Genomic DNA, 25,725 nt, shown 5'->3' on the forward strand with positions numbered 1-25,725 from the left:
TGCTTAGGTATAACCAGGGAGTGTGAAAACAAACCAAAATCCTGTAACATAATACAAATAATACCCTCTTTCTCTCTCTCCCAAGGAAGTGAGAGGCATGAGCCACGTTCTCCTGAAAGCTGAGAAATGAATTTATTACCGGTCTCCGTTCCGTTTCATTAACATTTGCTGAACTTGTTCCACGTGCTAGGAACTGGGACAGGTATTCGGGAGCTAAGTGTACGTGTAAAATAAAAGTAAAGCACCAAACTGCTGACTTTCCTTTGGGGACCGGGGGAGAGAAGTCACCCTAGCCTTCCTGGCCTTGGAGAGCCAAGTGGATATAAGCTGGTCAAGTCACTGCAGTCAGTCACCTGAGCAGGCTAGGACAGAACTATGTGACTGAGCCCACGATAGCTTCAGTGTCTTGACAAAGGAAACTCAGCCCAACTGGGTGTCACAGCCTCTCCAAGTCTTCTCGAAGGTCAAATACAATTATGCCCTCCCAACTGCCAGCGCAAGCACCTTTTTTTTTCTTTTGTGATGGAGTCTTGCTCTGTCACCCAGGCTGGAGTCTGGAGTGGCAGTGGTGCAATCTCAGCTCGCTGCAACCTCCGCCTCCTAGTTTCAAGCAATCCTCCTGTCTCAGCCTTCCCAGTGGCTGGGATTACAGGCCATCATGCTTGGCTAAGTTTTATATTTTTAGTGGAGGCTTGATTTCACCATGTTGGCCAGGCTGGTCTTGAACTCCTGACCTCAGGTAGTCCACCCACCTCAGCCTCCCAAAGTGCTGGGATTACAAGTGTGAGCCCCTCTGCCTGGCCGGCCTCTTTCTAATTTTAATGGAATTACAGGCATCCTCCTTTCTAGTTGTTTTATTGATTCCTCATCATTAACAATATCAAGGGCATTTCGGAAAAGAAAATAGTCCGACAGTTCGGGCACCCTCCCCCTCAGGGCTTCCTCCCCTGAATCCATCAACCCTCCTCTTCCAATTGGCCGGTGTGTCCTCAGGCCCTGGACAGTGCTGGAGCCAGCCCCATACTCAAGAGCAAGTGAGGAATGGGTGGGGACAGTGTGAGGCGAGACTACCAAGTCTCATCTTGTCCCTGCTGTGAGGGCTGTGGGATGACAGATGCCACAAGGACCCCATGCCCTGGAGAAGTAAGGTCTCCTCATTGCCGCTTATCTTTGGAGTCTGGGGTCTTTGGGGAAATTTGTCCATGGGTCTTGCATTCTGCGTTGGGTCACCGTTACAGGGGAATGGTGGGTTATCATTTCTAAACACAAGGCTGCTTGACATTTGCAGAGGAGAAAGGAGTTTGGAAAGCCTCTGGGGTTGTCAAAACTTCCTGCCTCTTGCCCTTGGCATGATCACCAAAGCAGAAATCAGGATGTTAGATTCCAACCCTGGGCAGTGGCGTGGTTAAGAATGTGGTCTCTGCAAGCAGACAGCCTGGGTTCAAATCCCAACTTGGCCATTTGCTAGCTGTGTAATCTTAGGCAAATTACTAAACCTCTTAGTGCCTCTGTTTCCCCATCTCGTGATCTTGCTGTGAGAATGAAATCATACTGAATAAATGTCAGCCATTATTGCTGAGCTGTGCCAGATTTGTGATGGGTGCTCGCCATGCCTTGGGGCCTCCCCTTTCCCTATCAGAGCAGTGGAAAGCATCACAACATTCTTCCCTTCTCTCCCTGCACACTGTACCCCAGTTGCCTGAGATGGGTATCTGCTCCCGTCAGTGTGAGTTGGGAGTAGAAAACTAGGAGTCCATCTGGCTGCTTCTCACATGTCCCCCTGCAAACCAGGAACACCAGTCCAGCTGCCCGGCCGCTGGGCCAGAGGCAGGTGAGTGTTTCTGGATAGCTCTCTGAACCGGTCCTGCTCCACTTGAATACCTGGAGCCTGAGCCAGGGCCTCGGGAGATACGTGTATGTGTAAAATAATCCAGCATTTGGATTCACGTAGCATTTGCCGTCACTGCTCAGGACACAGAAGGCCAGTCTTCACACACAAGATGCATGGTGGTCTGCAGGTCAGTAGGACACGTGCCTCTCCCAAGGTTCGGGGTCACTAGTCACAGGGGCATGGTGCCAGTCCTGCAGGGGGGCACTCCCTGCCCTGTCCTGGCATGCTCCAGAGCAGTAGCGGGGCTAACCGGGAGATCACTGCACTGCACTGGGAGTCTGAACTCCCCACCCATGGGCCTTGGTGATACACTTCCCTTGGGCCTCAGATTTTGCAATCATTCAGCCAAGTCTTTGGCCTGGGAAGTGGTAATAACCACATATGCATAACCCCAACAGCTGACAAAATACTTGCAGGCAAAAAGCCTTCTGAGAGAAGCATTTTTAATTCAAGTTTATGGTGAGAGTCTAAGGCTCAGACTGGCAAAGTGACCGGCCCAAGGTCACTTCGCTAATAAGGAACAGAGCTGGACTCCAGCCCAAGCCTTTGGATGCAAGGTCCATGTACTTTCCCCCATACAGCACGGTCTGATGTCAATATGTAAGCCACATTTATCATATCAAATTTTTGGCTGGGTGAGGTGGCTCATGCCTGTAATCCCGGCACTTCTTGAGGCCAAGGCGGGTGGATAACCTGAGGTCAGGAGTTCAAGACTACCCTGGCCAACATGGTGAAACCCCATCTCTACTAAAAATACTTTAAAAACTAACCAGGCATGGCGATGCATGCTTGTAATCCCAGCTGCTCAGGGGGCTGAGTCAGGAGAATCACTTGAACCCAAGAGGCAGAGGTTGCAGTGAGCCCAAGATGGCACCACTGCTCTCCAGCCTGGGCAGTAGAGTGAGACTATGTCTAAAAATAAATAAATAAAATAAAAGATAAATAAATTTTTTAGCAGCTGCATTTTTTCAAAAAAGTAAAGAGAAACAGATGGATTTATTTTAATAATATATGTATTTAACTGAATATATCCAAAATATCATTTCTACATGACGCAAATTAAAAAATATATATTACCAGGCAAGGTGGCTCACCCCTGTAATCCCAGCACTTTGGGAGGCCGAGGCAGGTGGATCATGAGGTCAGGAGACTGAGACAATCTGGCCAACATGGTGAAACTCCGTCTCTACTGAAATACAAAAACATTCAGGGCGTGGTGGCATGCGCCTATAGTCCCAGCTACTCGGGAGGCTGAGGCAGGGGAATCGCTTGAACCCGGGCGGCGGAGGATCCGGTGAGCCAAGGTCGGGCCACTGTGCTGCAGCCTGGGCAACAGAGCAAGAGTCCGTCTCAAAAAAAAATTAACGAGATGCTTTACATTCTTTCTTCTTCCTACGTCGTCGAAACACAACTTGTGATCCACACTTAAAGCACGTCTCAGTGTGAACACTCAAGTTCCATCAGAAATATTCAATCTATATTTAGATTTTATACTAGTTACAATTGAAAAAGGAGACTCTGACTTGCTCCGACCATCTAAAAAGGTTTTCCAATGCCTGAATTAAGTGTGCCTTTAAAATTAAATGGAAAACATTTTGTAAATCAAATAGAAATGAATTGAATTAAATGAAATGAAAATTTGAGTTCCTCACTGGCACAAACCCTATTTCAAGTGCTCGGCAGCTACACGTGGCTGGTGGCTATTGCACTGGACGGCACAGCAGCATATGATTCTCTCTCTGAGTTGCACTGAGTGATCTCTAAGCCCTTCAAATGTACGCTCCTCCCCTGCATTTATACGTGAGTGCTTTGTGTGCCGTGGACCCACTTCTGTGATGATAAATGGAGTAGGTAGGACAGATTTCCAGTCTATATTGACAGCATAAAAACAGTGCACGGTGGTACTTAAAAGGGTGATGTCTAGAGCCAGACTGTCCAGGTTCAAATCTTGCTTTGATTACTGACAAGCTGGGTGACCTTGGGTGATTCACGTAAGCTCTCTGTGTCCCCGCTTTCTCAGTGAGGACACTGGGAGGACAATATTAATAATCTGTACCTCATGGGTCGTTGTAAGGATTTGATACTACCTGTATAATAGCTGTCATCTATGGGGCATACAGAATGTGCTCAATAGATGTTGTCTTTCATTACACATTTTATCTAATTATAATCAAAGAACGTAAGGACTGGCCGAGAGCAAAATCTCATCAGTCTGTCGTTATCCAAGTGAGAAAACAGGGCCAGAAAAGGAAAGAACTCTCCAAGGTCATGTAGCAAGTTAATGACAGAAATCAACCCTCATTTCCTGATGCCCAGCCCAGTGACCCCTACCCCTCCACTGTGCCCCCAACAATGCTGACATTTTTCCAGAAGAAACACCCTGACCTGCCAGACACAGTATGGCTTTAGCTGACATGGCCACGCTGTCTGCCCAGGGGTTCTCTGCAGGCTCCGTGGAGCAGGGGGATGGGTAATCAGTAGGAAAGCTCACTGTGTTAGTACTTCAAGCTAGCCCACATGTTCCCCCAGGGAAAAAAACGGTGTGTATTCATTTGGGGGCCTTTACTTTTTGTTTGATATAGAGCATTTGAAAAAATTAGAACAACACAAAGCAGAAGAAAACAGGAAAATAGGCTGGGCGTGGTGGCTCACGCCTATAATCCCAGCTCTTTGGGAGGCCTAGGCGGGTAGATCACTTGAGGTCAGGAGTTTAAGAGCAGCCTAGCCAACATGGTGAAACCCCATCTCTATTAAATATATATATAATAAATTTATATTATATATATAAATTAGGCAGGCATGTTGGTGTATGCCTACAGTCCCAGCTACTCGGGAGGCTGAGGCAGGCGAATTGCTTGAAACTGCGAGGCAGAGGTTGCAGTGAGGCAAGACGGTGCCACTGCACTCCAGGCTGGGAGACAGAGCGAGACAGAAAGAAAGAAAGACAGAGAGAGAAAAAAGAAAGAAAGGAAAGAAAGAAAGGGAGGGACGGAGGGAGAGATAAAAACCTATTAATGCCATGTGGGCATGTATATTTTTTTCCTATGATCTTTTTTCTGTAGTAGAGGTTAAATTTTATTTATTGATTTTTTTTTTTAGCATCTCTCTGGGCAAAGTACTGTGCAAGATACCAGATATATGGAGGTGAAAATAGATTCAGTTCCTGCCCATGTGATGCTTAGGATCTAGTGGGCCAATGATCTTCAAACAGTTCATGACCAGAACTGCTATGTAATTAAATGTGGCTGGGCCCACAAGAAAATAAATCTCAGGATGCAGTGAGAGGACAGAATGGGGCATTGAACTTGGGCTCCCTCTGGGTCTTGGAAGACCTCCAGAAGTTTAAAACCTGGCTGGGGGTGAGGATGGGGGCTGGAGGGGAGAGTACAACCATTTTTCTAGTATAAGTCGGTATTCTGCTTCTGCCACTTAACATTGTGGCATAAACTTACCCCCATATCATTAAATACTCCCTATAAATTTCTTTTGGCAAATATTTCTAATGTGCTACATTTTTCTAACCAACCCTCCAATCACCTATAGACAACTCAGTTGTCTCCAGTTTGAATTTTGTGTGTGTGTGGGGGGGTTATTTGTTTGTTTTTATTGTTCTATCAGAAATGGCACAGGGTTGGGTGCAGTGGCTCACACTTGTAATCCCAGCACTTTGGGAGGCTGTGGTAGGCAGATCCCCTGAAGCCAGGACTTTGAGATCAGCCTGGCCAATGTGGTGAAACCCCATCTCTACTAAAAATACAAAGAAAAAATTAGCCAGGCGTGGTGGTGGATGCCTGTAGCCCCAGCTACTTGGGAGCTGAGGCATGAGAATCACCTGAACCCAGAAGTGAGCGGAGATTGCACCACTGCATTCCAGCTCGGACAAAAGAGCGAGAGTGAGACTCTATCTCAAAAAAAAAAAAAAGAAAGAAAGAAAAAGAAACAGCACATCACAGCATTCTGGGGCTCAAATGGGTGGAAAAAGGAATCTAGAACCATCTGGCTCCGAAGCATGACTTTAATCTCCATGGAGTCTGGTACTTGAGATAGTTTTCTTTAGGATAGCTTCCCAGATATGGAATTACTGGATTGAAAGGGCTCAGTTTGCTGTTGTTGTTAAGGCTGTTGACATCTGTGTTTGCAGACACTTTTTGCTGTTTTTTTAAACTGTACTTCTAGCAGGTGACACAGGCGCCAAGCAGCACTGTTTGTAGATTCCGCCTCCATGTTTCCATCGTCCCTTTCCACCCTGCCTCCGGCTCTGTACAGCATGTCTTCATCCATCATCCACTCAACTAGTGTTCAGGATGCAACCAGGTTTTCCTCAGCACATCTGACAGAGCTGGAGGACAGAGAGAACCCTCGGCTGTCATTGGCGTTTCCCTGACACTGGTCATTGGGCATGGCCAGGGCAGTATTTGGGAAGTTTCCCCATCAGGCTTGCTCTGACACTGGGCCAGCCAGTGGGAGGCTCAGCTCTCCTTCGATGTCAATGCCTCCTTTCTCCTCAAGTCCCTCACCTCTCAGATGCCCGTGGGACATCCCAAGGGCCTGGGTGACACAAAGGAGTATCAGTATCACTGTCCCATTTTCTCAGATTCCAGGCAAGGAGGCTCTTTGGTGCCTTCATTCTTCCCGTGCTTACAGTGTCCTTCGCAGCCCGTCCCACTGGAGTCTTGTTCGGATTACCCCGCCGAGGCCCTGTCCCACCCAGGGGCTTCTGCTTGGGACTGGCCTGAAAAAGCTGCCTCCTTCCTGGGCTGGGGTCTGCACTCCCAACCTCTGCCTTCTCCTGTTCTGAAACCAACCACTCCTGGTCTTGTTCCATCACTTTCCAGAATTTGGGGCACAACTAGAGATGATTTTCAGGGACACACAGTATAACTTCAGGTGCTGAAAGAACTTAGCATTAAATCACACCGAATCGCATGGCAAAACAAGTTTAACTAACTATTATTTTTCAATGTTCTGTCATTCCCTCTGATTCTCTCAGATAGTCTCATGATGATGTGTCTTTTAGCATCTCTGATGTGGCTTTATTTTTAGTATGCTTATTTTTACAATTACCTTCTATTTTAGGCAAGGCATAGAAATTGTCCGTTTAGGTTTTAATATCTTCTAATTTTTTTCATATCAACATACACACCTAATTTTACATATGTAGAATCATATCATACATGTTTTTTGTTTTGAGACAGAGTCTTACTGTGTCGCCCAGAGTGGAGTGCAGTGGTGCGATCTCGGCTCACTGCAACCTCTGCCTCCCGGGTTCAAGCAACTCTCCTGCCTCAGCCTCCTGAATAGCTGGAATTACAGGCATGCCCCACCATGCCCGGCTAATTTTTTTGTATTTTTAGTAAAGATGGGGTTTCACCATGTTAGTCAGGCTGGTCTTGAACTCCTGACCTCAGGTGATCCGCCCTCCTCGGCCTCCCAAAGTGCTGGGATTACAGATGTGAGCCACTGTGCTTAGCCACGTGATTTTTAAAGCACAGCCTTTAACCTTCTTTGCTTGCTTTTCCTCCCCCACATCTTCCATGGCTGTGACTGTGTCCCATGACCAGCTGCATAATTTTCAGGGACCAGTGCAAAATGAAGATACAGGGTCTTTGGTTCGACAAATTATGAGGAATTTCAAGACGGCAACAGCAGAGCATTCGAGCAAGGGCGAGTCCTTCTAAGCATAGGGCCCTGTACACAGTCCACCACCCGTGGAGCTGGCCCTGCTCGACCCCTTCCCTGAAGCCCACCCTTTTAATTTCTCCATTTTGGTCATCTGCTGTCTGCTCATCCACACTTGTCTTCACATTCCTGTAATCACACCAGTTCACAGAGGGGGTCTTTTGGCTTTGCGTTGCAAAAATTGTATCATATTACATTTTCTTCTCTGCATCTTGCTTTTCCTACTCAACACAGCTTGGAAATCCTGCCAACCCATCTGGGTCTATTTCATTCTTTATGAAGGCTGCATAACATGCCACGCTGTAAGTGGACCAGAATTCATTCAGCAGTTTCCCCCGTGAATGGGCAGTCACTCTGTTTCTGAGTTTTTGCCATTCAAAAATCTGTAATCAGCCAGGCGCGGTGGCTCACGCCTGTAATCCCAGCACTTTGGGAGGCTGAGGTGGGCAGATTGCTTGAACACAGGAATTCGAGACCAGCCTGGGCAACATGGTAAAACCCCGTCTTTACAAAAAATATACAAAAATTAGCTGGCATTGTGGCAAGCGCCTATAGTCTTAGCTTCTTGGGAGACGGAGGTGTAAGAATCGCTTGAACCCAGGAGGTGGAGGTTGCAGTGAGCTGAGATCACGTCACTGCTCTCCAGCCTGGGCGACAGAGCGAGACTGTCTCAAAAAAAAAAAGTGATTATGATGTGTGAGAAACACTGATCATGCATTCGGCCCTTTGTGAAACGAGGCCTGGATGGAAAGACAAATCGAGGTGATTTCTGCATTTGCTCCTGCAGCACAAAAGTCAGAGAACACAGAAGCCAGGTTCCTTTCTGGGTATAGGGGATGGGTGAATGCTTGACACAAAAATAAAGCCCTCGAGCATATCTGCTTTTGACAAACTGCATTGGAGCTGGCAGCTGCTGCTCACTCTTTCATTCAGTCAATCAGCAAACACTCCCTTGGACACCGTGGGGGACACAGGGCTGACCCAGCCTTGGACCCTGCCTTCTAGGGTTTTCTGATCTAGGAGAATACATTTGTGTCTTTATGCATGAGAAAGTGATTTTCCAGTCCCAGAGAGAGAGATGATACAGAACTGAGCTAAAGCCCCCCTTCAACACACACACACACACACACACACACACACACACACGGTCATAATCACATATGCAGACAGTCCCACCTCACAATTATACACACTGCAGCCATCCTTCAATCCCCCCTCCCCCACCCCATGTAGTGACATCGAAAACTACGCTGGAGCACTGGGACCGTTGCTGTGGGAACCGGGATTCTGAAATCCTAACCTGTGGGCAACTGAAGCCGCAGAGTCTGTGCTCTGAATCTGGAGTCATTTCCCCTTCAGTGGGTCAGGCTGGGCAGACAGCCAGGGAGTTAGCGAGGCTGATGACTTTCTGCCTGATGGTGGAGAGACTCACACGGTTTCCTGGAGAGGGCTGTGTCTGCCAGGTTGTGCACGAATACACGCACATGCTCAGGCGCAGGAGGTGAGTCCATGGAATCTGCTCTGGTGAAGCTCCAGGAATGTGTAACGGTCATGTCCGAGTCTTCAGCCTCTGCATCGATCAGGCCAGGCTAGGCAAGGCTGTAGCAACAAGGACACCCCAAAATCTTCATGATTTAACATGATAAAGGCTTACTTCTTACTCACACAAAAATCCTAGCTGGGTCAACAGCCCCTTACCTCTTGCAGTTCCTCCGAAACCCAGAGCCTCTAATATCCTTCAACAGGGAAGACGTAAATGGAAAAGGCTTACTGCCTCTTACCTGCCTTGTCTCAAAAGTGAGCACAGGCCTGGCGCGGTTGCTCATGCCTGTAATCCCAGCACTTTGGGAGGCCGAGGCAGGCAGATCATGGAGTCAGGAGATTGAGACCATCCTGACCAACATGGTGAATCCCCACCTCTACTAAAATACAAAAAAATTGACTGGGCATGGTGGTGGGCACCTGTAGTGCCAGCTACTTGGGAGGCTGAGTCAGGAGAATTGCTTGAACACAGGAGGCAGAGATTGCCACAAGCCAAGATCACTGCACTCCAGCCTGGCAACAGAGCAAGACTCTGTCTCAAAAAAAAAAAAAAAAAAAAAATGAGCACATGTCTTCTGCCCAGACTTCAACCAGTCCAACCTCAGTGCAAGAGAAACCAGGAAATGCAGAGGAGTTCGTAAGCGCAGCAGACCCTGCCCCCAAGCCTCCCTCTGTGCTTTGCAAGCCCAGCATCCCAGCCCAGAGGGGAGCCAAGTCCTTGGAGACAGTTTAAATCCTGGCTCAGCAGCTTGCACACTGGGTGGCCTCAGTCCACGCATCAGTCAGGGTCCCACCAGGAAACAGATGGCACACCTAGAATACGAATTTCAAGGGGATGCATTTACAGAAGAACTATTCACAAAAGCCAATGCAATAAGTAGAATCTAGGAGCATCTTTTTTTTTTTTGAGACAGAGTTTCGCTCTTGTTACCCAGGCTGGAGTGCAATGGCACGATCTCGGCTCACCGCAACCTCCACCTCCTGAGTTGAGGCAATTCTCCTGCCTCAGCCTCCTGAGTAGCTGGGGATTGCAGGCACACACCACTATGCCCAGCTAATTATTTGTATTTTTTAGTAGAGACGGGGTTTCACCATGTTGACCAGGATGGTCTCGATCTCTTGACCTCAAGATCCACCCGCCTCGGCCTCCCAAAGTACTGGGATTACAGGCTTGAGCCACCGCGCCCGGCCAAATCTAGGAGCATCTTCTGGCCAAAGGAGACACAACTAGGGAGTGATCCGTGGGTCCCAGTAGGAGACAGTCAGTGAGAGGTCACCTTGAATAAACAATGTCCTTCACAGGAGAGACATAGCCTGCCTGAGGGACCTCACAGGGAGGGGCCAGAGGAATAAGCATCACATCTTCGCTTGCAGCTTCCTATCTCTGTTAGGGCTCCTTGGCTAAATCAGACAGAAACCATAAGACCCAGGAAGACACTGGTTAATCCAAAAAGGTAAGCCTCCCAGGGCAGAATGGATAGTAGCCCCTGTGGAACAAATGGACACTATTTGGCAGGGACGACTGATTTTTGTTACAGGAGCCTCCTTTTCCTAATCTGTAAAATAAGAATGCTTAATACCTGCCTCATGGCATTGTTGAAAGTAAACAGAATAATATATGCAAATACCTGGCATAGAATAGCCGTTAGTGAATGCTAGTTTCTCAGTGTCTGAAAGCACTTTGCAGTCCAGTGGTTCCCAGCCCAGGATGTACCAACTATTCTAAAGTCTGGTATGAAATTCTCAACATATTCTACAAACAAATTATTTTTTTCTAAAACACTCCCACTTTTGAGCTTCTTCTGTATGTCAAATATTTCATAGTTTGTCTCATTTCAGCCTTACAATATTTTCCTGTGTCATGGCTAACAAATTGGAACTGGCACAGAAAGATTAAGTCACCCATTCATGGTCACAAAGTGAGTTTGTAGGTCTGGCCCCAATGCCCACTGCTAGTCCTACCTGTTCTACTCCGATTTCTGAAGATGTGTGTGCAATGAATAGATAAAGCAGAGGATCCTGAAACGCCAGTGTTTGAGAACTTTCCCTACCGGGAAGGGAGGCAAATGCAAATGCACCCAAAGCTGAGGACCATGTCTTTCCAAAGGCCTCATATAGCCACCACAGGCTCCAGGAAGTGCCCCCTACTCATCAGGGTGCCTCTGTGGCCTCCACACCTGAACTCACTCACCCACTGTGCTGCTGCTGGTTAATTTCAGGTCATCCGTCTCCAGCTCCATCTGACCGGCTCAACACCAGCAGTGCAGACAGTGAGCTATGGGAGCCAGGTAAGCAAACATTCTCTCTGGGGTCCATGGTCAGCTTTCTGCAGGTGGTCGCCCAGGGTAATAAAGAAGGGCAATACACATTTAGGATACCAGGGGGGCTCCCTGACTCCAGACAACACTTCTTCCTGACTTATCACCTGAGGTTCCACTATTAATTCACTTTGAGATCTTAAAACTACCATTTTTGAGAGCCTACTGATAAGTCACATACAGATGGTCAGGTATGGCTGGAGTATTTTTTTTTTTTAATTCAGCCCCCGTAGAGACTGCCAAAAATTGCCAATGCTGACTATATTTCAAGTCGTCATGGCAGGGTATTGGGAAAAGTGTTCAATTAGCAATAATAGTGCCTCAGGTAGGCCTCATTGGCTATGATACTGCCACTGCGCAAAGCTTGGCTGGAGCATTTTAAGGGGATTTGTTGAGAACAAGCTAAAGAGCTCTTGGTGGGGGTGGCAGGGTTCCACCAGACGGGTCCTTGATTTACTCAACAGACGTTTATTAAGGACCTACTCTGTGCAAAGCTGTATGCTAGCACTGGGGGTGCAATCCTGGGCCAAAAGGGGCAGTGCTTCCCAAAGAAGGGGGTCTTGGGAAGTGAGAACCACCATCAGCTGAAGCCACCCATCTTGAACCCCACAGCCAGCCCCTTGCCCATCCTCCAGGGTTCTGTGGTCATGTGACAGCTGCGAGGACAGTACCCTCAGAGGAGGGGGGAGGGGGAGGGGGAAGCATGCACCCACAGAACCAGGGCCCCTGAACCCAGAACTCTCCCTTTCTTTCACAGAAAGGTGCCTCTAGAGACAGGAGCAAGTGAGGAGGATTGGTGCAAACTGGACCCCTGATTGTCTGTCCCCCATCTTAACCTCTAGCCCTTAACTCCTGAGCCCCACCTGCTCCTGACTCTAAGGAGAACCACAGGGTCGGGCCCAGGGATGGGGCTAGCGACCAAGTGTAGGGGTGGAGTCTAGAGGCCAGATCCAGATCAAGGCGGGCTCAGGACGAGCCAGTCCAGCTCCATTTTGCAGATTGGAAAGCTGAGACCCAGAGCCAGGCAGGGCGTTGTCAACGGTCCGCGCAGTCAGTGCCAGAGCCTGGGCGACCGCGCGCCCGGGCCCCACCGCTCTCAGTTCTCCGGTTAACACTTCCAGGGGAGCGGCTCCGGGTCCGTCTGACGAACGGGAGCAGCGGCTGCAGCGGGACGGTGGAGGTCCGGCTCGAGGCGTCCTGGGAGCCCGCGTGCGGGGCGCTGTGGGACGGCCGCGCCGCCGAGGCCGTGTGCCGCGCGCTGGGCTGCGGCGGGGCGGAGGCCGCCTCCCAGCTCGCCCCGCCGACCCCCGAGCCGCCGCCCCCGCCCGCAGCCGGGAACACCAGCGCCGACGACGCGAACGCCACTCTGGCCGGGGCGCCCGCCCTCCTGTGCAGCGGCACCGAGTGGCAGCTCTGCGAGGTGGTGGAGCACGCGTGCCGCAGCGACGGGAGGCCGGCCCGGGTCACCTGTGAAGGTACGAGCACCCCCTACCCTGGCCCCCACCTGCCCCACTGCCCAGGCCTTCAGCCCCTGCCCCTGGCTTCAGCCCCTGGACCCGAGCCTCGCCCTCCTGACCTCCACCCCACCGCCTACCAGCGCAAACGCACCGGGTTCCCACATCCGACGACGGCCTCCAGCCATTTCCAGACCTGAGCGTTTCCTCGGGTCTGGCCTCCAGACTCCACCCCTACACTTGGTCCCCAGCCCCACCCCTAGGTTCCCAATGCCAACCCGGTCTCTAACCCACTTACTGGGCCCGCTGCTTCCCTCCCCACTCCCGTTCCGGGCCTCTATCTCCACCCCTTTACCCCATACATAAACTTGCCAGGTTCACAGGTCCCTTAGTGACTCCCAGGTCCCCAAACCTGACCTCCAGGCCCAACCCACCAGGTCTCTGGTCCCTCCCACCAGCCTGCATCTCTACGTTTCCTATCTGCAGCCCTAGGGGGATTCCCAGTCTCGCCCACCAGGCAACAGCCCTCTCACTGGGTCCACAACCCGCTCAAAACTCTCCTGCCAGTCCAACCATCACCCCAACCCTCCATTCCTCGCCGAGTGCCCCACGGTCCACCACTCCCTCCCACCCCTAGAGAACCGCGCGCTGCGCTTGGTGGACGGTGGCAGCCCCTGCGCCGGCCGTGTGGAGATGCTGGAGCGTGGCGAGTGGGGATCGGTGTGCGATGACACTTGGGACCTGGAGGACGCACACGTGGTGTGCAGGCAACTGGGCTGCGGCTGGGCGATCCAGGCCCTGCCCGGCTTGCACTTCACGCCCGGCCGCGGGCCCATCCACCGGGACCAGGTGAACTGCTCCGGGACCGAAGTCTACCTGTGGGACTGCCCGGGGCTACCGGGACAGCGCTACTGCGGCCATAAAGAGGACGCGGGCGTGGTGTGCTCAGGTCAGTGGGCGGAGTCGTTGAACCATGGTCACCACTGACACTCACCATAGGCCTACCGGCGCCAAGCCTGGAGTTAGTGCGGCAGAGATGTTACCTGCCGTTGATCTGGAGTTCAGGAAGGGAGATGAGACTGAGACAAACATAACTCAGGCGAGAAAGTGGTAAATGCCCCCAAGAAAGGCAGTCAGGTGGAGTTTAGAGGCAGCAGGCGATGCCGAGCTGGAAGCTAAGGCAGGCCACCTCCTGGAAGAGGTGACATTAAAAGTGGGACTCACTTTGGGAGGCCGAGGTGGGTGTATCATAAGGTCAGGAGATCAAGATCATCCCGGCTAACACAGGGAAACCCTGTCTCTACTAAAAAAAAAACTACAAAAAATTAGCTGGGCGTGGTGTCACGCGCCTGTAGTCCCAGCTACTTGGGAGGCTGAGGCAGGAGAATCACTTGAACCTGGGAGGTGGAGGCTGCAGTGAGCTGAGATCACACCACTGCACTCCAGCCTGGGCGACAGAGCGAGAAAAAGAAAGTGGGACTCTTACCAAGTGGGAGTTGGACTCCTGCATTCAATCAGCAAGGGGAGACGAGGCAGGGAGGCCTTTAAGGAGGCTGTTGGTCTGTTCAGGAGAGGCCAGAAGGCTCTGGACCAGCCAGTGCCTCTATTTGATATGGAGGAGATGGGGTAGTTCTGATTTAGTAGGTCTGGCCCAGGGCTGGAGAGTCTGCATTTCTAAGGAGATCCCAGGCAATGCAATGCTGCTGCTGCTGCACTGACCACACTTAGGGTAGCAAGGGTCTAGAGATCCCAGCAGGGCTGGCTAGAGCAGATGGGGCAGGTTCGGGGGACACAGACACAGGAGGGAGAAGACACAAGATCTGAAGACCAAATGGCTGCACTGGTGCCTACACTGCTGGGTCTGGGCTGGCAGGAATTTCAGCCCAAAGGATCCTGACCTGACTCTGCCTCCTGCCCCTTCCTTCCAGAGCACCAGTCCTGGCGCCTGACTGGGGGTGCTGACGCCTGCGAGGGGCAGGTGGAGGTCCACTTCCGAGGGGTCTGGAACACGGTGTGTGACAGTGAGTGGTACACGTCGGAGGCCAAGGTGCTCTGCCAGACCCTGGGCTGTGGCACTGTGGTGGAGAGACCCAAGGGGCTGCCCCACTCCTTGGCCGGCCGGATGTACTACTCATGTAACGGGGAGGAGCCCACTCTCTCCAACTGCTCCTGGCGGTTCAACAACTCCAACCTCTGCAGCCAGTCGCTGGCAGCCAGGGTCCTCTGCTCAGGTAATTCATCCTACTTCACTCCCCAGATCTGAGCCAGAATTCTACCTGAATCCATGTCCTAAAAACTTACAGTCCAAGGACCACAATACGCACCAGATCAGCAACAGCACATAGGGCGTAAGAAGGACCATTGTCCTTACTGTGCCCAGGCGGACAGTGCTAATCAATCAAGGCATTTTCAGATGCTCCACTCAGACCCAGAATGATGAATCACATATGAAGATGTTAGGTGCTAAGCAATGGTTCCTATGGACTGGGATTGACTCAAGAGTTGAAACCAATTTGCCATCCCAGGCCTGGTGATCACAGTAAAAATAATATTAGCGGGCCCTGCTAATAATATTGGTGACAGCTTCTGGAACCCTGATCACGTGCTAGGCATTGTTGAGCACTCAGTAGCTCTTATTTCAGCTAAGCCTCATACCCACTCTGAGCTGGGTTCACCATATTTCACCAAATCTAAGATGGCGTTGTTAATAAGTCGCACCATTATGTTATGTACCATAAAGAACAAACACTGCCAAAATAAACCACCCAACATAATGATCAAGGCCACGATCCTAATTTCAGACGTGTTAAAGTTGGAAAAATTGAGTGTTTGACCTGAAGAAGTATGATATTTGCATTCTTACGGCGTTCAGACACTTGTTACAAATTCTAACTCAGCCATTCACAAGCAAGGAGGCTTCCAACAGTCCCTCCCATCCAAGTACTAACCAGGCCCGATCCTGCTTAGCTTCTATATCAGAAGAGATCAGGCACGTTCAGGGTGGTTTGGCCGTAGACCCAGAAGTCCCTTAACCTCCATGTGTGGATGCTGAGACAGCTGGGAAACCCAATTCTATCTGCTGAGGGACTTTTAAGCTCCTTTCTTTGTGAGCCTACCTACCCAACGGGAATGCCGATTACGATAATGAAGATAATGTCAGCTCTTTATCTTCCTAGGCCGCTTAGGAACAAACTGAAGCTGAATGGAAAGGGGATTTGTGGTCTGCAGTAGCTTACACAGAAAGAAGGGATAATTCTATTAGCCCTTTATTCTAAGCAAAGAGCCTTCCCAGCGTTTAATCCCTGAGTTCCTCCTTACTGTCCGAGGAGGGAGGGAGGGAGGTAAGCTTCCTTAGCCACATGCCCCTGATGGGAGCACAAGCCTAGTTCTGAGTCATTTGTCTGTCCCGTTCAGTTTCTAACCCAAGGCCTGGCACACAGTAGGTGCTCAGTAGCATGCACTGAGTGACTGGGTGGTGCTTTCTCACAGCCTCCCGGCGTTTGCACAATCTGTCCATTCCCGAAGTCCCTGCAGGTGTTCAGCCAGTCACTATAGGTAAGTCTTGCTGGGTACTATGAGGTTCCCCAGAAGCTTGAGCGTGCGTGCGTGTGTGTGTGTGTGTGTGTCCCTGTGCACATCTGTGCTGGGGTGAGGGATGGTTTGGTCCCCCTCCCCCACCTCCAGCCAATGGACTTGCCTCCCGGGTCTCTCTGGGCACTTTCTGCTCCTTCTACACCCCCTCTTTGCCAAGTCAGCCCATAGCTCACTGAGTCCTGATACTTACTGGACAGAAGGCCATTCCCCCACTTTCCTGTGAGCTCCTGGAGGGCAGAAGGAAAGAACTGAAGAAAGTTGATACCACCTCGAGCGGGGGTTGGGGGTCAGGGGGTGGCCAGAGGGGAGGGTGAACTTGGCCCAGCTTGGTATCGGGAATGCTGGCACATAGCCCTGTGTTTATAATGGGCCAGACACGGGGCCTAGTGCCTTATAACCAATATTCCCCAACCCTTTAATCTCTCTGCAGCCAAATGGGAGAGGTCTCATTATAATCCTTACATCAAGTAAGGAGCTGCGGCTCCGAGGCTGAAGTCACAGCTGGTGACTGATGGCCAGAATTGACAACCAAGGCTCTGAATTTCAGATCCGTTCTTGCTCCGCTCCCCAGCCCTGTGTAGCTTGGCCGGCATCAGGGCAGGCTCCCAGGATTACAGTCCCAGCCGTGCCTTTTGCTAGCTGTGTCCTGTTGGGAAACTCTGAACCTCCCTGAACCTCAGACTCCTCAATTATAAAATGGGGGTGGCTAGCCTACAGTACCTTCCTCCTAGCATTGCTGTGAGGATCCAGTGAATTAATTTTTGTAAAATGCTTAGAACAGAGCCTCGAAGACAGTAAGAACTGTCCGAAGATCTGCTGTTGTGAGTATTTAGTTCGGGCCTAGAGCCCTTTGCAGTCCTGGGATACCCACAGGGCCGGCCCAGACTCCCTTGCTCTGCTTCCTGGCTGTGTCATCTTCTCTCAGACACCCCAGAGGCAGTGAACGGGGGCTCGGGGAGAGAGCACAGAGGCCCTAGCAATAGAGGACTGCACAGAGAGGAAATGAAATGCTCCAACTGTACACACAGCTGGCGAGCTCCTGCCAGACCCGCAGGCAACCTGCACACGCTCTCTCTAACTGAGTCAGGGTGGGGATCCACCCCAGCCCCCGAAGGGCAAAGAGTGAAGCCAAAGAAAGATCCGGGACCACGCCCCGGCCTGGGGCCCAGCAGCAGCCACAGCCCTCAGGACCCAGGTTCACGGGCTTCACATGGCCGCAGCACCCAGCCTCACTCCCACATCTGCTTCCTGCTGCTAGATCCAGCTCCCATCAGGGCCTTAACTTCCCCATTTGCAGACAGAAAGGGGAGAGAGGAGAAAATGAAGGCAAGGAGAGGGTTCTCTCCCAGGGGAAGCAGACACCGCCCCCGGCAAGGGAGTCTGGATGATCTCATCCCCCTCCCCATTGCCGTCACCACTTGCCATCTAGCCTTGTGGTCTGCTCACTCCGGGCACCCTCCTCACTGCCCCCTGTACCCATCTTTCTGCTTTGCATTCTTTTAAGCAGAGGGGAGGCTAAGGCAGGGAGAAGGCAAGAAGTCACCCCAGGGTGGGGCTGCAGAGGTGGGAGACCCTGAATCCCAGACCTCACTCCAGTCCTCATGGAGGGGATATCTAGTGGGAAGAAGAGGGGTCCCAGGCACAGCTGATGGTCTGTTCACTGCCAGAGGTGGCTCAGAGTCACAGTCTCGGGGAAGTCAGCCTTGGTCTTCCCAGCAGAGAATGAGATGCCTTTTGTAGGGCCTCAAACCCCTACTGCCAATGCTCAAACCTCCATCACAGCAGGTGCCTCACCATATTGGATTGGGTTACTTATTGACCTCTCCACTAGACAGAGGCCCTCAAGGCCGGTGATACTGTTGTCATATGTGTAGCCCCAGGGCCGAGTGCCAGGCGCACAGTGGTACTCAATAATTGTCTATTGAACAAAGACTAAATACTGAAGAGCTAGCAGACAGATAGATCCTTGCAGCCTGGTGGCCAGGGTTGTTTTTCAGACAATAATTCATTTAATCAATTACTCATGCATTCAATATGCATTTATTGAGCGCCTATTATATACCACACACTTAAAAGCATATGGGAAAAATTGGGAAAGGAAGCGAGGAGGAAGATAGGATGAAAAGGGAAGCAGATCAGCTGTCAGGGAATGAAAAGGCAAGAAGGGTGAGTGCCCATTCCTCTTTCTTCCTGAATTGGAATTCTTGTTTCCAGAATCTTCTGTGACAGTGAAAATAAAGAACACAGACTCTCGGGAGCTAATGCTCCTCATCCCTTGCGTTGTTCTGGGAATTCTCCTCCTTGGCTCTCTCATCGCCATAGCCTTCATCCTCTTGAGAATTAAAGGAAAATATGGTAAGTGCAAGGTTCTGGGTGCCACAGCCATCCCAGGGGGATGTGAGCCTTGACAGAACCCCAGCAGCAGTGGTGTGGTCCAGCAATGGCCACCCATCCCTAGCCCTGGGGAGTTCCCCATCATGGAAAGGATTTTCCCAGCATGCCCAGCAGACATGGAACCACCATCTTGGGGTGTGTGTGTGTGTGCGCGCGTGCGCATGCATGCACACTCCTGACAGTGTTGGGGAATGAGGAGGGTGGTGTCTTGATGAGAACAGAACAAAACCAGGTAGACTGGGAGAGGGCAAAAAAATGACTTGTAGAATTTCTGCCTCCCCTTCCCTCAGCCCTCCCCGTAATGGTGAACCACCAGCACCTACCCACCACCATCCCAGCAGGGAGCAATAGCTATCAAGCGGTCCCCATCACCATCCCCAAAGAAGAAGGTAGGATGTCCGCCATCCTGGGTGCGGGAGGGCTGGGGAGGACAGGAAGGGTGTACTTTCTGGAAGGTCAGCACTGCTTAGGTCAAAGCAGTACACAGCTAGAGATGAGATCGGGGCCAGCCCACTCATGGCCCTGCAACCTTGAGCAGGCTCAAGTCGCTCCTGGATGTGGATGGGAAATGACCTTCCAGTTCAGTCACGCTAGAACTCTAGAGTGTTCAGTTCTGGACAAATACAGACTAAGGACATTTTAGACCTTGGTTCTCAGAGGAAAGCTCTGCTCTGCTTTGTTCTGCTAGTTGGCTGGTAGGCTTGTGATATCATCATCCCTTTCAGCGTCCTGCCCAATCAGCCTTGTGAAGCCTCATCAAGATTCTTCTAGGATGTGGTTTTATTTCATATTTTCTGAGCAAAAAAAAAATAAATTGGGGCCAGTGGCAGTGGCTCACGCCTGTAGTCCCAATACTTTGGGAGTCTGAGGCAGGCAGATCACTTGAGGTCAGGAGTTCGAGACCAGCCTGGCCAACATGGCAAAACCCTGTCTCTACCAAAAATGCAAAAATTAGCCGAGTGTGGCGGCGCACACCTATAATCCCAGCTACTCAGGAGGCTGAGGTGGGAGAATCACTTGAACCTGGGAGGCAGAGGTTGCAGTGAGCCAAGATCATGCCACTGCACTCCAGCCTGGGTGACAGAGCGAGTCTCTTTCTCAAAAAAAAAAAAAAAAAAAAATTGGGTCGGTCACTCATCCTTTATGATACATGGATTTATACCTCTTGAAAGTCCTTCAGAGGAATTTGAGTTGAATCACCTTGCATTATGAATATATTCAAGCACCTTTATCGGAAGGAGTTCAATGACATAAAAACCAATACCAAACTCAGCCAAATGTTATAAATATCCTTTGTACAGAGTGTCCATATATTTGAGAAGAGACTGTGAATACAGCATCTAGCACAAGGCTTAGCACAGAGCAGGCGCTCACTGAATAGTACAGTCTAGAGCCAGCTCTGGGCAAGGTAAGAACCTGTCTGTGCCTCAGGTCCCTCCAAGGTAAAATGGGGATAACGGTGTACCTACGTCACAGAGTTCTCCTAAGGGTTAAATGAGATAATATTTGTAAATGTTAGAATAGTGCTTCGCATATAGTAAGTACTGTGTTAAGTGTTTGCTAAATAAATGTTTAGTTCTCCATATTGGAAGTGGATGAAGGGAGCCTTGAAAATCCAGACTGGGTGGTTTGTACAAGATGGGGTACCCAGGCCAGGCACGGTGGTGCACGCCTGTAGTCCCCACACTTTGGGAGGCCAGGGCAGATGGATCACTTGAGCCCAGGAGTTTGAGACCAGCCTGGGCAACGGGGTGAAAACCTGTCTCTGCAAAAAACTTCAAAAATTACCTGGGTTGGTGGTGCACGCCTGTGGTCCCAGCTACTCGGGAGGCTGAGGTGGGAGGATGATCTGAGCCCAGGAGGTCAAGGCTGCAGTGAGCTGTGATGGCACCACTGCACTCCAGCCTGGACAATGGGGTAAGATCCTGCCTCCCCACCAAAAAAAAAGGGCTACTTGGTGCTCCCCTGCCACTCTGCCTCTCATCTCTGACATGAGACATACTCTCTACCATCTCTCCCTACATCTTCCCACCTGCCATGCCCCCGACTCTGTTCTCTCCCCAGTTTCCATGCTGCCCATCCAGGTCCAGGCCCCGCGCCCTGAGGACTCAGACTCCGGCTCAGACTCAGACTATGAGCACTATGACTTCAGCGCCCAGCCTCCTGTGGCCCTGACCACCTTCTACAGTGAGTGACTGGCTGGGCTCCCAAGGGCCCACCTGCCTGAATCAGGGAGGGGACCCAGCTGGCCAGGCCCCCATCAGTAGTCCTGCCTTATAACCCCTGTATGACGTGGGCAGAATCCCCCGGTGACCCACTGGACTGACTGTAAATGGTCCTACATTGACATTTTCAAAGTACTCTGTGACCTTGGAGTCACTCGATGTCTCAGGTGATTTCTACCCTGACCTCTGTCTCTCCCATGTTTGTCTCTGGCCGTGTAGGGTCTTAAGACCAGGCCTTTGACCTACACCTAAAGGTGGTTCTCTGTGTGAGAGACAGGGGAGTGCAGACGAGAACCTCAGTGGGCAGGGGTTCTTACACTCCCGTACCCCTCCGTGCTCCATCCTGCCCTGTCTGACCCCATCAGCCCCACCCATTCCACACCTCCACTGTCACACCAGCTTGTGCCTCATAGCCAGCTGGCCCAGCTCTTGTCTCTGCCTTCTGGGGATAGGAAGAGGAAAGATAACGGGAAAGGCAGGGCCCAGGGAATGCTGGGAGGTTGGAATAGACCACAGCGTCCCACACCCTGTTGTGGAATCATTTGGGAGCTTGTCAAAAATTCCTGAGCCCCGCCCCAAACCTAATGTATCAGTCAGGATGAGAGCTCTGCTGTGTGGGACAGAAGGCTCCAAATGACAGTGTCCTAAGAAACTGTCAAGGGCCCAGGCCCCTTCTTTCTTGCTGCTGCTGTGCAGTCCCTAAGGTGTCGCCCTCATTTACATGGTCCAGAATGGCTCACCTCCATGTCCACATTCCAGGCAAGGGTAAGGGAAAGACGGGATGCTGGAGATGGCCGCAGCATTCCCACCCACCACCCAGCACCCAGAACGGAAACCCCCTAGCTGCAAGAGAGGCAGGGAAACGAAGCCTCTCTACTGGGCAGCTGTGTCCCGGTAAAAGCCTGAATGGATACTGGAGTCCCTGCCCCGCCTGCTAACCCAGGGCTTCTGGGGGTGGGACACGGATGATTTCACTTCTCCTGGCCCATGGACCAGTGTTTGGGAGCCACAGGGATGAAGTATCTGTCAAACCTGAGATTCTGAGTCCAGGCATGTAAGATGCAAGACTGAGAGTCCAGAGTACTGTAACATAGAGACTAAAAGTCAGTCGTACCAGGTTCAAAAGAGCTGACTCCCAGATCCCAGACACTCCTGGTCTCAAGACCCTGTAAATCTCTATCTGATTCTGAAACTGGAAGGTGCCACAGAGCCCGTGATGCAGTGAGTCCAGACCATCTAGGTTTCACTCTGGGGCGGCTTCTTGAAGGGACAAATACATGTCTTTCTCCGGCCCAGGTCACAAGGACAGACCCAGACCCTTGATATCCCTCTAAGTAGCAGGAGGGACAGCTGGGCTAGGGGCTGGGGGGTCAGGGCACTAACTAGAGCTTCTGGCCCCAGGCTGGTTAAACACGTTGGCCCTCGATTGAGACGCAGGGTCTGCTGGATGAGGACATGAGCCTGGAATCTGAAGGGAAACACTAAGCCCTCTCTGCCTCTGGAGTTTTCCTCCCACCCTGTTCAGCCTCCCCAGCCCCAAGGAAATCCAGCCCCTTCTCCAGGCTCCTAAAGTGATGAGGTTGAGCCTTCACTCCTCCCCACTGCCACCTCTGCTTGCAGATTCCCAGCGACATCGGGTGACAGATGAGGAGGTCTGGCAGAGCAGGTTCCAGATGCCACCCCTGGAGGAAGGTGAGTCAGGCTGTGGAGGGGTGTGAATGGCAGCCCTGCCTCCAGAGAGTAGCTCAGCTCGCCTTGAGACCTTCCAGCAGGAACCTCCCATGATGAGTCTTTCCTATCAAATCCTATAGGCAGTAAGTGCTTCCTGAAGTCTGACTTAAAGCCCTCGTGCTGCATTGCTTCTTGTGTCACCATTCTCCCTTTCCTGGCTTAGGACTTGAAGAGTTGCATGCCTCTCACATCCCAGATGCCAACCCGGGACATAGCATTACACACCCGCCATCCCTGGGCCCTCAGCATCGCCCGAGGGGCAACAGCGAGTCGAGCACCTCTTCTGGGGAGGATTACTGCAATAGTCCCACAAGCAAACCACCCCCATGGAACCCCCAGGCATTTTCTCCAGAGAGGAGTTCCTTCCCGGAGCAGCCCCCAAACTTGGAGCTGGCTGGCACCCAGCCAGCCTTTTCAGGTAAGCTGCGCCTCCTCCATCCCCCATCCCATAGCCAGCCTGGCTGGAGGGGGCATAAAGCTGGGAGCCCTGAACCAGGCTGAGGTCAGGACTCTCCCCAGTTCCGCAGCCACTCGCTGTGTGCCCTTGAACAATCTCCTCCCATCTCTGGGCCTTCACTTTGTCATTTGTCAAGCTGGGGACTTGGCTCTCGTGAGTGGCATGGCCCCCCCCCAGCTCTGGCACTTGCGAAGTGACTGTGTGCTGGCAGAGGGTGACCGACCCTGGGGATTTCCAGCAGGGCCCTCCGCTGATGACAGCTCCAGCACCTCGTCCGGGGAGTGGTACCAGAACTTCCAGCCGCCACCCCAGCCCGCTTCGGAGGAGCAGTTTGGCTGTCCAGGTATCAAAATCTGGGGAAGGGATTTGGGAGTGGGACAGAGAGGGACTGGGGAGTGGATGAGTGGGGAACTGTTGGATGCATTACTCCAGGGGAAAAGGAGAAAGGATGGGGAGAAGAGAAGAAGAGTAACGTTTTTTTTGAGATGGAGTCTTGCTCTGTTTTGAGGCTGGAGTGCAGTGGCGCCATCTCGACTCACTGCAACCTCCGACTCCCGGGTTCAAGCAATTCTCTTGTCTGGGTCTCCCAAGTAGCTGGGACTACAGGCGTGCGACACCATGCCCAGCTGGAAAAGTAACTTTTTAAAAAGCAAAGCAAGGGAGGCTTGGTAGCTCACGCCTGTAATCCCAGCACAAGGCAGGAGGATTGCTTGAGGCCAGGAGTTTAAGACTAGCCCGGGCAACACAGCGAGACCCAGTCTCTACAAAACTAAAACGTAGCCGAGCGTAGTAACACGTGCCTATAGTCCCAGCTTCTCAGGAGGCTGGGTTGGGAGGATAATGTGAGTGCAGGAGATCCCGGCTGCAGTGAGCTATGGTGGTGTCACTGTGGGTCGTGCTACTGCAGGGTCAGAGCGAGACCCTCCCTCTATAGGAAAACAAAAACAAGCACAATAAGAATATGAAGAGGTGGGGAAACAGATGTGGATGGGGTGGAGAAATATTCAAACAGGCTGCTTTGATAAGAAGTGAGCTCCCTGTTAGTGGAGGCGTTCAAGCAGAAGCAGCTGGTTGGCCCCTTCCTTGGGGAAGACTGCAGTAGCAGAGGGGCTCCGGCATTCAGTCACCCACCACATCGTGCAATGCATGCCGTCGTGGAGACCACAGCCCTGAACCAGGCAGATGAGGCTCTGCCCTCAGTGCTGATGCTCTAGCCAGGGACGTGGCCAGAAGCAAGAGGACAAGAGGGCCTCATGCCGCATCACGTGGGGAGAGTGACGTGGAGCAGCATGGGCAGGAACTGAGTCTCCCACTAACGTGGGCCTCTCTGCCCACAGGGTTCCCTGGCCCTCAGCCTGACTCCACCGATGATGACTATGATGACACTGGCGCAGCCTAGACCGGGCCCGGCTAAGGCTCCTGGGGCGGCTCCAACCCTCTGGCCTCCTGCTCTACCTACTCCCTTTCCCCTCCGCCACCCTCCCAGATCACCTCCCCATGGAGCTGAGAGGCCTCCCCTGGAGAGACGGAAGGAAACGTTACACCTTGTACCCCTCAGTCTCCATCCATCAAGTCAAACCTGCTGGCAAAGGTCTCCCCTGGCCCCAGACAGCGCCCCAAACAGCAGCCTCAGGAGGATGCTGCCTCCAAGAGGTGTGAGCCCTCTGTCTTGGGGATGAACAAGCAGAGTCCGGACTCCGTCTTGGCAGCTGGTGGGAGGGTTGGGGAGCTGGACTGGCTGACTCTGGAGGCCTGTTCTAACCCTCAGGTGTCGGGCGCTTTGATTCCCTGCGTCTCTGACACTTCAGGGCCAGAACTGGGCCCCCATGCCAGCACTGCTGCAGGAGGGCCCATGTGCTAGGGGCTGCTGGGCTGTTGTCACTGATAAGTGGCTGCTGGGGGGATGGGGCAGCACACCAGGTGTCCCAGGCTCTGCTCGGGGTGGTAACTGCACCTGGGCAGGGAATATAGCCTTCCTGGGCACAATGAGCTGACAATGACAGGTTGACTGTGTACCCCCAACCAAAGAGCTGGGGCCCAAGGCCAGTCCTGCCCCAGAGACACTCCACATCCACCAGGGGCACAGAAAGTTCTGCAGTGACCTTCCCTGGACAGTCATATTCTGAGCTTCCTGTGGTTTACAAAGAAGGTCACAGCCCAGTCCCACCACTGAGCCCAGCGATAGGGGCCCAGTCCCCATGAGGGCAGGAGCATAGAGATGTCTTCCAGGAAGGGGCTCAGAAGCTGCACTAAGCCCTGAGTCCCCATGTATCTCCTTGAAGTGATGAGGATGCTCCCGGGATGAACACGTGAATATTCAGTGTTGTGCCCAGAGCTGCAAACGTCTCCATGCAGCCCCCAGAGAAAGGCCCACGGACTCAGGCCAGGCTCGGGTGTACTATTCTGAGTATCCTAAGATTAAACTGAATTGCTGAACGAA

At 51.9% G+C, this 25,725-nt stretch overlaps 1 protein-coding gene and 1 non-coding gene across 3 annotated transcripts in view; one reads left to right on the forward strand and one right to left on the reverse strand.

Annotated features, from left to right (window-relative positions):
- Positions 1–25,725, forward strand: part of CD6 (CD6 molecule) — a 52,425-nt gene extending 26,700 nt beyond the window's left edge. Inside the window, exons 2-13 of one of the 2 annotated variants that reach the window (XM_054240953.2) lie at positions 11,332–11,400; positions 12,552–12,905; positions 13,522–13,833; positions 14,813–15,115; positions 16,374–16,439; positions 18,693–18,833; positions 19,163–19,261; positions 20,937–21,059; positions 22,718–22,789; positions 22,992–23,246; positions 23,524–23,628; positions 24,623–25,725. In XM_054240953.2, coding sequence (XP_054096928.2) covers positions 11,332–11,400; positions 12,552–12,905; positions 13,522–13,833; positions 14,813–15,115; positions 16,374–16,439; positions 18,693–18,833; positions 19,163–19,261; positions 20,937–21,059; positions 22,718–22,789; positions 22,992–23,246; positions 23,524–23,628; positions 24,623–24,684 — 1,961 coding nt within the window. In that variant the 3' untranslated portion in view covers positions 24,685–25,725. The remainder of the gene's footprint in view (positions 1–11,331; positions 11,401–12,551; positions 12,906–13,521; positions 13,834–14,812; positions 15,116–16,373; positions 16,440–18,692; positions 18,834–19,162; positions 19,262–20,936; positions 21,060–22,717; positions 22,790–22,991; positions 23,247–23,523; positions 23,629–24,622) is intronic. The other variant, XM_035262841.3, reaches the window with a different exon arrangement.
- Positions 11,655–11,795, reverse strand: LOC118145860 (U4 spliceosomal RNA). Its single transcript, XR_004731355.1, has one exon. It is a non-coding gene; the product is annotated as a U4 spliceosomal RNA (small nuclear RNA).

The sequence above is a fragment of the Callithrix jacchus genome, chromosome 10 (assembly GCF_049354715.1).
Source record: "Callithrix jacchus isolate 240 chromosome 10, calJac240_pri, whole genome shotgun sequence".
In the NCBI taxonomy this organism is placed as follows: Eukaryota; Metazoa; Chordata; class Mammalia; order Primates; family Cebidae; genus Callithrix; species Callithrix jacchus.